At 44.6% G+C, this 13,445-nt stretch overlaps 1 protein-coding gene across 1 annotated transcript in view; it reads left to right on the top strand.

The window, feature by feature from the left end:
* Window positions 1-900: 900 nt before the first annotated feature.
* Window positions 901-13,445, top strand: part of LOC119171920 (uncharacterized) — an 82,189-nt gene continuing 69,644 nt past the window's right edge. The window contains exon 1 of the mRNA XM_037422811.2: window positions 901-1,424. Within this exon, the coding sequence (XP_037278708.1) occupies window positions 1,237-1,424 (188 nt within the window). The 5' untranslated portion in view covers window positions 901-1,236. The remainder of the gene's footprint in view (window positions 1,425-13,445) is intronic.

The raw sequence follows: 13,445 nt of genomic DNA, 5'->3' as shown, positions 1-13,445 counted from the left end.
AACACTACATCGGTGGCACACGGCAAACCTCGACCAAAACACCTCTGCTGTAATAATAGCGATCTGAGGCGTACGCACGCACTCAAGAAAACAAAGGTGAGTAAATGTCACACCCCGAGTATGGTTCCTCGGACGTATAGTCGCGTTTTTGTAAGTCCGTTTTTGCCGCCACGAAAAGAACACCGTGAAAAGGAGGAGGACGTGCAGGAGCGAAAAGTTGAGCGTTGTTTGACAGACATTGTTTGGCGCATGGGAGCCGCTGACAGCCGCGTCTACATTCGGCCGAGTCCGGCAATATCAGTCGCGCCCACAGAAATAGGAAACAAGGGGAATAAAAGGAAACGAAATGAATAACTTGGCAAGCGTCTGCCATCAAGAACGACCTAAGGGATGGATATTGGTTCCCGCAGTTGCTGGAAGCGGCGCGACCTATCTGTTGCACGCGTGGAGACGCGATTGGACGCGGGGCGAGGCCATTTGTCTGCGTCGACACCCTATTCCCTCTCATCGCTCCCGCAGCGCTCCGCGCCAGAAGCGACGCCGGCGCTGCGCCGTGGGGTCCGGCGGAGACCGAAACCGGCGCGACGTATACCTTCCGCGGGAAATCCCGCTTTCCCTAGCGCGCGCACCGCACGTTCGAACATCCCGGCGAATGCGCCCGGCGAATGCGCCCGCCGCGTGGCCCGTCCTCTGTTCTTCCTTTTTTTCCCTTGCTTGCGTATGTCCACGCTCCTCTTTCCGATCTACCTCCCTTCGTTGATGATCGTCCTCCCTTTTTTATTCATTTCCTTCGTGGGCGGCGCCGCTCCTATTGGCTCCCGGACTCGATCCTTCGATCACGTGACCGGGAGCACGCGGGCGCGCGCGCCTTATAAAACCGGGTGTTTGTGGGAAGCGCTTTCCCGTGGCCAAAGTAAGAAGCTTGCGCGCACGTTGTACATACGTGAACGTACGGAACGCCGAGACGCGCTGTGAGATCGCGCGATCGCGGGGAAGGGTTGGTGCGGATCCTCCGAGAAATAACTGCAAAAGTAAAAGAAAACTTCGAAAACTCGCATAAATAATAGGTTACAGATAAAGAAAAAAAGGTATCCTGATCTATATAGGTGTCTTGAAGACAAAGTACTCTATCTGGTTCTCGAGCAAAAAGTATATAAACACGGGGGGAGAAGTCAGAGGAAGTGCGAGAAAGTTGCCTCTTGCTGTCTGTCCTCTACTTCCGCTACCGCTGCACTGATGGGAGCTGCCGGCAGGAGCCGCATGGCGGTCACCATGTCCCTGGCATTGCTAGTCGCCCTGCTGGTGCTGCAGATGACGGCCGTGCTCGCTCGGGCGGACCCCGAGGAAGTGGGCGGCAACGTGGTGGAAGCGCTACGCCTGCTCGAGCATCTCGACAAGTACTACTCGCATGTCAACCGGCCTAGGTGAGTGTTAATCTCGCTCGATACCTACCGCGCCTCGATGAAAATTTTTACTCTAGCCCACGCGTTGTGACGTAAAATTGAGGACTGCACACAAATTTGAGAAAGACATGGGCAATATTACTTTGGTGCGGCAGGGTTTTATGGGTAGTACAGTGAAAACATTTCTAATCTATGACGGTGGGGGAAAAATGAAAGTTAAGCTCTTCACTTTGTCACTATTTGATCTATCAAGTATGCTTACAATTCTACGCTCGATTAAAGCGCCATTGTAGACAACGCCAAAGCAGATTGTCAGTAGGACAGCAGTCCTTCATCCTTCGTAGTATTTTTTCATTTAGTAAATGTATGTAAAGAGGTTGGTGCCGATTCGGGGCACCGGCTACTTCTGTTTTCTTGAATAATAGTTGTCTCCAAGTAGAGTACGAATAGTACACTATACAAACGCACATAGTAGAAGGCTCACGCACTCAGTTTCAGTGGACGCTCAACGCATAAGTTTACAAAACATACGCACTCACACAATTGAAATGTCCACACATATGAAAGTGCACTATCAGCCTGTTTAGATTGGCGCCCGCTTTGGAATTTGGTGTTGGTTGTTTATTCAACGCTAATCTTCACCCAAAAGATACGATGTGGAGCCAGAGCTATAACTAACTTCGTTGATTATATATATATATATATATATATATATATATATATATATATATATATATATATATATATATATATATATATATATCATGCACTATCATGTGTGTACCTCCTAACGACAACGACTGCATTAAACTTTGATTGCTTACTTGCTAGCGTCTTGTGCACGCTTATGCATAATGCATAAGTGTTCTCTTCATACATCTCTTTATTTACAGTAATCTTTCACTACAATGTGGTTTTGTTGGGTTGCGTTCGTTGACGTGTTCAGAGCACAGTGTCTTTGAGGAGTCACAAGATGTTTCCAGTGATTGCATTCGATACTCGTGAGCTAAACAAGGAATACGTTGCATGAGTATACGACGGCTGTATCCCTATGGAGCAGCGGTATGCTTTCCACACCTGAAAGAAAGCTGCTTGCGCACAGTGTTTTCAGAAATCACTTGTGACACTTCCAACAACTAAATACTTTAATCATGTTTTGTTTTCAATTCGGACGTGTGCTTATATATACACGTATATATACCGTTAGCGGGATTGGGCTTAACACCGTGTTTGGTGAAATACATTTTCACCAAACGCTTGCTCGGAATACCACGATTTCAGCCATGTCTTCCTAAAGGCGTCATCTTTATGGCACTGATGCGATATTAAACAAAAAAAAGCTTTAATAATCTGATATACCGAATGACGAGGGAATCCTTCTCGCATTCTAATGAAAATAAAAAGACAGCATGCCAGGCAACTGAAATATTGGATAAATATTCTAGTGGTCAAATAAGTGGGCTCGGCCTTTTTATCACTAGATGAGACCATACTTGCTCAATGGTCGTGAAGACATGGACTGCTCGGTTATTACTGTAGAAAAAAACAAAACAAAACTTATTCTCTTTGCAAGCCGGGCTTTAAGGTCGAGTGGTTCAGTACACGTGTGTACGGGTTCGACAAGTACAGCAGTGCGTGTCTCAATACGAAGATCCGTAGCGGTACTGCTAGAAAATTCAATTTTAGCATTACCCTTGTCTTCAGAGATTTTTTTTCTCCCGATGGCATTAACGATACGATTCCGTTTCTCTTTGTTATGCGCTATGGCTGATTTAAAAGCAAAAAGATATGAATATTTTTAGGCCTACGTACGTGTGTTCTGCGTTTACTGAGTTATCTGGTTTCACAAATGCCAAAAATTGCCCTCACTTTTCTTTTCCTCTTTCTCGTCCTGAAAAATGAATGCGGATTATTTTATTTTTGCTTATACTGTGGGTGATATATCGATTTTGGTTTAGCATCAGGATTTGTCTTGCAATCACTATAGCTTCTTGCGCTATTTAGAGCAATATTTTTGTTTACTGTGGGCTGACGCGCCTTGTACTGTCTGAGATAATTGAAATTATTTTTCGCTCCTATTGGCAGCTGAACTATCGAAGACATATTGCCTCCCGAGAATGCGTCATTAGAGATATGTTTAGGAACGTATCAGTAATGTTGAAACCCATAAAATTGGCTTAGCAAAGCATATATAGGGCAATGTGCTTTTTTTTAATTGGTACAATGCAAGATTTTGGCACACAAACAGGGCATGGTCTCCTCCTTAGCTCTCAGATATATCCAACTTAGAGAACATACGATCCGAATTTCTAAGCATCACAAATCCGCAGCTGATACAAAATAAAACTTAGCGTAAGAGACGGGACGTATCAGTAAAACCACCATTTTCAACAATCACATTGATGTGCATACACGGTTATACGACACAAATTTGAAGAGCAACCAATACGTACCATAACCAAGGCATAAATAGCGAACAGTTACACAAACAGACTCTGTGACCAATTCCTTATTTCCAAAGCTGCATTGTGATTGTGGCGTTAGCTCACTTTATTTTCAGAAATACTGAGCCCCTTTTTCAATGTTATTCATGCTATATACAACACTTCACATGATTAGTCTCCTATTTATTGTTATTGATATTAAAATAAAAATAACGTGTGGTTTGACGGGTGAATTCCACTTGTGGATTGCGAAATACGCTGTTGAGGGGGACTTCAGATTAACTTGAGCGACAAGTTTTTTTAACATGCGGCAAAACACAAGGTACGCTTATGCATTTACACTTCTTGCCTATAAAAACATGGTCCCCATAGCCAGGATTCAACCATCAACTATACAGCCTTATCGCTACAAAGACGGGCACATGTTGGTTGTTAACTGTTGATATTTTTATCTTCACTTTGTGTATGCCATGGCGGCATTGAGTGAGATTTAACAAGCATAGTTTCAATCTGATTAGGGTGATTTCTTTCTTTCCGGCCTGTCATTAGTTCGGCATGTCTTCAACTTTCCTTCCACAGCTAAGCCTTAAGAACTGTATATAACTTATGAGCTCTCCTAAGGCAATCAGCCACAGATTGGATAATACGCTTATAATGAACAACAAGGCACTGCGGAGAGGCTGACTTAAGCTATGCGTAGTGAGTAACAAAACCCCACATAACACGTATCACCGAAGATGCGTTGTATCAACTCAACGATTCTTAAAGGTGGATGGAATGTCTTAACAAATGACTTATAATATTGGAGGCTTCGCTGCATTCTATATTTTCGAGGGTAATTTTTTTGCAGTGTATGTTTCCTTCGCCGTTTTTCAGACATCGTTGGTCTGCGTTTTGAATTGCCCGCCTGTCACATGACTTCACGAAGTCAGGAAAACTTACGAGATAAGAATGACAAGTATAGCGACCACACTTGCGTCATTTTAGGTTAAAGAGCTTATTTGTAGGTGAAAAAAACCCTTCCATTTGAAGCAAGAGTACTGCAGCGGCCCCATTAAAACGGAATAGAAGAAACCTACCCATTTATAAGTTAGGCAGTGGCGTGCTTGTACTAACCGCTAGAAATGACAGTTTTCGCATAAGTGATAGCATATAAGGGATTATATAACGCCATCTGGTCACGTTTTCACGCGCTTTTTTTTATCTGCTGGAGATTCGGTATTTTTAAACGCCTTACTATTTGCTGCCGCGAACTTTTCAGTACACTGCACGATAAGCAATGCAAAGCAGAGCCAACAGAAGATCCTCGCGCAACTTTCATCCCCGCTTTCTGCGGGCTTATCGAGTCCTGTCAGTCATCAGACTATAGATTGTCTCAGGGCAGGCAATGTTATTCGTTTTCCAACGAAAGAAATGGGATTCTCGGGGAACAGGAAGGGCGTGCTATTGGGCACTTCCGAAGGCGCTGCTCGTCCGTTGTCTGGATGGCGTTGACGCAAATTCGACGTCAGAGAGAACGGAACAGCAGAACAGCCGCCCAAATCTTTCACGGACGTGCGAGAGCGGCGAATTTACTGAGCGTCTGCGACGTACGAAGAAGCTGAGTTGCCAACCGGGTGGGGGTAAGCGCATGCCCACAAATCTCGTCGCTCAGACGGCGCCATCATCTGCCACGCTATTCCGTCTTAAAGGGCCCCTCAGCCATACCGAGTACGAAGCTAAGAGAGTAGTTTCTTCCTCGCCCTCACTCACCATTTATACCTTAAGAAAACGCGTGGATTTTCATCGCTAATTATTGAGCCATTCAGGACTTCGTGCTTCTCGACTGAACATTGCTATCTTCGCTTGTGCAGTCGCAAACGCAGGAGATGAAGTGAAATCAGTTGATCGTGCATGATAGTCATGCGACACAAGGCAGAACGGGCACGAGACTGCATGGCGAAAAATTGGCCGCGTATCCACATGCTTCGCTGAAAATGTGGTCGAAAGATTTTCCGCCGGCCAAAAGGCCATCTATGTTTTGTCTTGCCTCATCTATGTTTTCTGTTGCCTCCTTTATGTTGAATCAGCCGCATATGGCTGGCGTTGATGAAATAGAGGAGGAATAAACTTTATTATTCAGAAAGGGGAGGGGAAATGGGGGAAACCATGTTTGACGGGGGCTATGTTGGGGCCCAAGGGGCCACAACACGAGCAGACGAGTCCGCCAGCTTGGCCTGTATATGCAAATTCGGGCTCCTTAAGGACCTCTCCTGGGCTTCCGGTGAGAGAGATGGCTGCAGGAACTCCTCGGGTGGAGGGTTGTTGAGTCAACCCCATAATACGTGCATGATCTTGTCCTGCCTGTGCAAGGCCACAGTTAATACACTTGTGTAGCTTTTCGTCTTCCACTATTGCGGCCAGCCTCCTCGGGCTGTGTATACAACGAGTCTGAGCCCTTCGCAGTGTAGTCGCTTGGGCCATTTTGATGCTTCATCTGGAGGTGGATAAAGTCTTCTTTGTTCTCGGTGCCGGCTGACCCGGTCTCCGTAGCTGAGCGCCGTGTCATTCGAATTTGGTTCCTAAGACCGCACCACTGCCCGGTTTACGTTCTCTCGGGCTGTCTGGTGAGTGGCCTCATTTCCCGGGTTCCCACAGTGGCCCGCAACCCAAATGAGCTTGATTTCTTGTTGAGGTCGTGCTAAATTTTGCAGTAATATAATAATAAATTTTGTCCCTCAGTGCGATATAATAAATTTTGTGCCCTCAATGGTAGTTCCAATAGCAATCGCTGTTTCTTCTGCGTCGTTTGTGGAGCCGGCCTGAATGGTTTCTGTCCGCAATGTGCGTCCATAGCCATCAACTGCCGCAATAACATAATTAATCCCGCCAGCGTGACTGGCGTCCGCATGGAGCTGGCGTCCACATGGACTCTTGCAACTGGGTATACATAACACCGTAAACGAAATAATTGAAACACAACGAGCATCACAATGGTGAGGACTATCCTGAACTCGACAAGGACATGACGTTTTGAAGCTCCTAAACTGAAAACCACTAACTGGACCCACACTGAGGCTTAAAATACCGCACGAAATCAGAGCTAAGATAAAAATCCTACTATTGCCAAAAACATGGGTAGTCTAAACAAAGGACGTTGGCAAGTGCGGGTGAACGCACCCCAAAAAAGCACTGATGAAATGAAGGCGGCACTGCGTGAAATAAGGACGCCCTCTGGCAGTGCCGTCGGAAAATATGGGCTTGAGCAGAACCCAGGACCACTGGCAGGTGGGAGACAATACCGTCGACAGAGAACTTTTTCATGCATAGCTTCGCATTTTGAACGCGGCGTAAGAAACATTAGGCTTTTTAGAATTTCATATATATGTAGTAAAAGAACACACCACCCATACTTACGGATTCATGTTGTGCCAAAGATGTGCGCATTATGTCCTTTTAATGAACAATGTTCACAAGTATGAACGCAGCCCCCAGTTGAATATTGCTGAGCGTTCAACAAGGACTTAAATTTTGGTCTGGTGGCTGAATCGTATGACAGGCAGATCGACGATCACTTATTTCATTTTATTCTACGTGTTTCCGACTGAGCGAGCGAAGAGAACAACATGTAGCCGATTAGCGCGAAACCTTATAAGCTCTCAGTGCTGACATTGAACGCGTGCTTGTAACAAGTGGGGAGAAAGAAATATCGCCTGTAAAAAGAGTAGCGAAGGCAAGAGAGAAAGCACTCTTTCGTCTTTGAATGCGGGATGGTGAGCCACTGAGTGGCCCTTTAAAAAGAAAGAGCCTGGCAGTTGACGGGCCCAGCTGAGCCAACGCCACCTAGACTACTGAGTAGTCTAGGGGGCATTGGCTGAGCGCGCTTTGTAGGCATGCGCTTTCACCTGCCTTAGCTGTTTGCAACTTGGCTACATCCTACGGTGCTGACATACAAAAATGTCCCCGCTCCCGCAAACTTATTTATGATTTGAATGGCTTCACGTTATTGCGTTTTAGTACGAACGCAAAGTTGAGGCAAAAAAAAAAAAAAAAGCTTACTCCCGTGCACCGCTTTTTTTTTTTTGCACGGTTGGTCCACCGGCAGTGAAAGGGAGGGGGCTAAATTTCCTGTGTAAGGTAGTTTTTGTGATGGCTATGTTGTGTACACAATTTGATTGCAGTTTATGAGGAATTATAGCTTTATTCGAAGGTGCTAGTGCCTTGTGCGAATCAAGAAGACGCAATGGACTTTCAGCTGTCATGGTGGTCAGTGCGCCTATATAAGGTCAGTGAGTGCGCCTATGTAAGCCACACTTTGTTTTATTTCATTTCACATTATTTTACAGTTTTGGGTCTGAAACTTTCAAAGTGAACACCTCGTATAATGTCACGATTGAAAGTTTAAATTTTATATTTTGTTTTTTTCTCATTTTATTACATTTATTTTTCTATGATTTGAATATTAATCATACTACTACACCCGAACCCACGCAATAAGGACCGTAATAAATACTAAAAAATTTGACTCCCCCCCCCCCTCGAAAGCGCACGTTTCATGATAAAATACCGAAAACTTAAGAAAAAAAAAAGGCGCAGACTTCATCAGAAAAGTGTGTGTACTCTGGAAAGCAAAGCTTTTTTATTGCGTTTACTCCTATATTTAAAATCCCACAACAGTTGGTACAGAAAGTACGGCATGTTGACCGAGCCGATTGATATGTCCTTGCGAATCCAATTTCTCGCGCGGCCGCAATTTCAAGGGTTGGGTCTACATGCCTGAGACTAGACCTGCTAACGCGCGAGGCGTGGAGAGAACTCTGATTTGATGAAAAGTTTAAATTGTGCAGAGTTTAACGGACGGACCACTTTCACTGCGATTCTACTTTTTCTTTTTTGGCCTTGGTTGAACTCTTACTGCAACGATAATATATGTCCTGTTCAAAAAGGTCTTGCGTTAAACTGTAAGCTACGAGGAAGCAAGTAGTAATTTTCTGTGTAAAAGGTTACTTGACAATCTGTCACCCAGGTTAGCACATATGAGTGATATTCCGTTCAGCGGTATATTGAGACTATTCGACACATAGCTAACGTTGTTCATGTTTGATAATTAACGCGGTATGTCGTTGTGATCCACGTTTCAAGTTTTTTGCATTGCTGAGCTTTATGAGCCTAATTGCTGGTTTGTGAGACGTCTACTGTTTCACAGTTGTGCTTGGTTTAAACGTGATAGCAATAGAGAGGGACGAGCGAACCCAGACCTTCTGCGTGGTGAGCATGTGTTTTACCACAGAGTCCCGCCATCGGTCGAAACTGCTTAAAGAAATAATATATGAAAGCCATGTAGTCGGACTGTTCTCCTTGATGCATGTTAATATCGAATAACAGAAGCCTACAATCGCACCAGACGTCAAAACATGCGAATTGTGCCGAGAGGGGGTGTTTTTAGGGTCTTCAACATGGCAACATGGCAGCGCAAATAAACGGGATGAAGTAAAAAAGAAACAAGCGCTTCTTTGTTTCGTTTGTTTACGCTGCCCTTTTGTCCTCTGCGTTGTTACGCGCACAACCTGTTGGAAGAAGTACGCTGGCATGGAATATGGCGAAAGGTGATGTGCAATGCTACTGCTTTGGAGAATTTTAACAGAGGAGATTTTTTAAGTTTTTAGGGACGAAGCTCCTTAAGGCGGGGGTTGGTCGTCACCTGTCTTTATGCATGTATGTATTAACGGCCTAACAGCATATCCACGGAGTGAATGATTATAAGTGGGGTGAAGCTTCGAAGGGTTTTATCGGCAAACCACGAATCATCCGCTGGCCGCGTTCGTCCGTCGTCTGTCTGTCCGTTTGACGCACGGACACACGGACGGACGCAGAGACAGACGCACGGACGGACGGATGAACGCAGAGGAGGACGCACGGATGGATGGACAGACACACAGACGGACGCACAGACGGACTCAAGGACGGACGGATGGATGCATGGACGGACGGATGGATAAATTGATGCACGGACGGATGAAAGTGAGAATGAACGGAAGCAGAAACGAACGCACGAACGGAAGCGCGGACGGACTGATGGACGCTTCGCCCCACTCATCATCATTCCCTCCGTGGGTATGCTGTGATTTTTTCGTGGCGCGGAGTACTGCGATCAGGATTTATCATCGTGATGAGTCGAAAAGCGCTCGCTTCGTCCTTCTCAACGTCTGGTTCACTCCCACAACACGTGTGTTGATTTAGCCACTGTGCAATGCAATACAATAACAATTATGTGAGAGTCAGCTGCATGGCTAAAAAGCTCGTAACATCACGTAAAAACCAGCAACGGGACTAAGATGACGTAACATCCCGGAGCAAGTAGTCATGTGAGTAAACATCACCTGACGTCACGCGAAAATATCACGTAACACAGGGCAACTAGTCACAGGTCTGAAGATCATTCGAAATTCCGTATAGCAAGTGGCCACGCGACCGCGTGAACTTAGATTTACGGGTGCGGTGGCATTCCTGACGCGCACTATCTCGCTATCAAGGCAGCCTTCGGCGTGTGGCTCATATACCCTTCTACGTTCTGCGCTCTCAACGTAAAGAGAGGGGGCGAAAAGTGTCCTTGGAGCAGCTGAGTTCTCTCACATCAGCCTTTTGTAGAGTTGCGTGAGATCGGATCAAAGAAAGTTAGCTACCATCCCCACTTTGTATTATTTAACTTGTTGCTATCACATTCATTGCTTCACCCATGTGATGAAATAAAACTTTATTTTGTTCCTGCAGCACGCGCTTAGTGCGTGTACAGCGGCCGTCTCTCCCGATGAAACAGATTTTTTTAAAATGTCTGCTTGCATGCTACTTTCGGTTTTTTCGGCAATGCAAATGTGATAATGTGCATTGCAGGTTTTCACATGGTTGTGAATGTGATTATCTGTTACCTATATATATATATACTTGGAAGATTACACACCTGGGGCTAATCACAACATGTGCGATATCGGCTGTTGGTGTCATTGGGAAGTAACAATGGTTACCTGAAATGCGGTGTAGGTTTTGCATAAAGGCTCCGCTAAAACATCAAATGCAACAGTGACTAAAAATCATGGTCAATCGAGATTGAGCTTAGTATAATAGGTGAGGGCCATTTATAGTTATTGTAGAATTATGACTGAAGTCGTGTATTTACGACTTGACACTGGCGATATTTGTAGGGGACGAGATAACTCTAGAAAATCCTGGGGCAGAATAAGAAAAAAAAAAGAAGGTGGTCATATGTACTTTCAAAGAGTTTCTTTGATTACGATGTTAGCAGTTATAGCGGGGCCGCATAATGTACCGAACCGGGTTCAGTGACGGAACATGATAGATGCATTTTTCCTGCGTGGGCGTAATCAGGTTGATGATAATGATGATAAATATTAATTGGTTTGCTCAATGTAGAAGTGTAGAAGATTATTCGCTGTTTTTTTCCACCGCTTTTACGAAAAAAACTACCACCTTGCCGACATTTTTTCAGCTTCGGAACAGATTCTGTCGCCGGGCTGCGCATACTGTTAAGACGCTTCACCCTTAAGTTTATACCTGAGTGAACAAAAGAGAGGGCCGGTTTTTTTTTAACGTGCTCTTTAATGGGCACGTGGCTTGAACAGCGCAGCAGGCAATGGCCAAGGAGGTTTAAAGAACAAGGGCTGATGGTGACAACGAACACAGCGCTGACTTTCAACCGGTCAGCCCTTGTGTAATGCACTTTTAATACATTCATTTTGCCAACTTGCCCAGGTTTCCTACCCTTCAACGTCTTCTTTAAGCCCTAATTTTTTTAGACAAAGTTCCAGTTAAACACATCTTAGTTAAACACTTTTTTTAATCCCTTGTTACAGCCTCGAGCTTTCAGGTAATCTTACTTCAAACGTGTCAAATGAGAGACCTTGTTTTCGACGAGGCTCGTACCTTTAGCGGGCTTCAAGTTCAGTAATAATGAAGTCAGGCTTTTTCGATTTATATGTCGCGCATGTCCAGTGTTTCGGAAAAATTCCGCTCCATTATTGGTGAGCTCGATACGCTTGCCCAAACACCGCGAAAATCTTCTTCGCGCCTCTTGCGCTTGCTCTTAAAGCTTTGTATTTCACCTCATTAGGTGGACTTGCCAAGCTGCTACATAAATTCTTTTTGGGAGTCATAGCGTGGTTATTAGTAGCGTTCTCAGAAAATCCTTCCAATCAGCGCGTTGGGTGTAAGGGAAGAAGCTTGTTACAACGGTAGTTTTAGTGCTTTGAATTCGCAGTAAAAATTTCGGGCACCATGCGAGGGCGTGGCGAACATTGACGCGGCACCTTCGATCTGAAAGCGTCAAAAGTAGAGACAAAGAGAGGTGAAGATGAAGGCCACGAGGTTAACCAGATAGGAGCATCCGATTTGCTATGCAGTACTAGAAATGAGGAATAGGGGCAAGAAAGCGGGTGCGGGGAGAGAGAAAAAAAATTGATGTGCACGCAGTAGTATACAAAAACACACGCACACACATAGTCTTCGAAGAACGTTCTGGTTACAATCGTTCAGAGAGGCCAAAAAGTAAGTTTACGTTCTCGGACTATGATGAAAGTTTTCTTTAAAAAATTCGCTCAATGCTTTCAGGAAAGGAAAGTTAGGATGAGGAGATAGGAAAAGAGGAGGGGTGAGGATAAAGTATAGCATAGCCAGATATCCATGTATATCAAGACAACAAGAAAACCATGTATATCACAGCCATGCATAGTGTAGTAAAGAAAAAGGTGGGAAATGTTAGTGAGGGTGGGGAGGTAAGAATACATGAGGCAGAGCTGTGGATAAGTATAGCAAGTATTTGAAATTAGAAGTGGGAACTAGGAGAAAGAAAAAGAAGTGGAGGGTAAGCCATAGCCTGGTGATGTGTAATACAATATAACAAGGGCTATTAAACATAACTGAGGGTGAGGAGGAAAGAAAGGAAAACTGGGAGGGTAGTGCATCGCACAGCCGTGTATAGTGTTGTATAACAGGAGGGTGGAAGGGGAACAAGGAAGAAACGAGGGACAAATAAATCGTACTATAGTCGGGTGTAGCATAGAGCAGCAAGTGGGTGGAAAAGGAAAGGGAGGGTGAGAGGTAGGGGAAAGGGCTCAACTCTTGATTACAAATGAACCTTTCCCGCGAAGTACACCTAGTAGGCTGCACGTTTGAAACGCCATTGCACACTTTTCTGTGAAAGCGAGCACCGCTGATGGGCAAGCAAGTCCCTGCTAAGCACTTCATCAGCGGTCACGTTGAGTGGTACTGCGAATTTTTAATTGCAATTGTCATCACCACATCGAAAAATTTGCTTTTAATCATGGCTCTGTGGAGAATGCAGATAAAAAAAAAGTAACAGAACAATGTCCACCTCTTCAGATGACATCTTAAATTATTTTCGAAATTTGTGCTCATGAAATGACAATTTACTGCTGTGAAATAATTAAAAAGTGTGAAATCAAGTATTGTATAATTTATTTCTAACTGTCTGTAAAAGTGGCGGAGTCTTAATGCTCAGGAAACTGTCTAATATTGTAGGAAAACGTATATTATCTCCCAAACGCATATACGTATATCCGTGTGTGTATCATTCAGCAGGCAGAGT

Source organism: Rhipicephalus microplus, unplaced genomic scaffold (assembly GCF_043290135.1).
Source record: "Rhipicephalus microplus isolate Deutch F79 unplaced genomic scaffold, USDA_Rmic scaffold_120, whole genome shotgun sequence".
NCBI classification, from domain to species: Eukaryota; Metazoa; Arthropoda; class Arachnida; order Ixodida; family Ixodidae; genus Rhipicephalus; species Rhipicephalus microplus.
The sequence above is the reverse complement of the archived record's forward strand: the minus strand, read 5'-3'. Positions and strand labels throughout refer to the sequence as shown.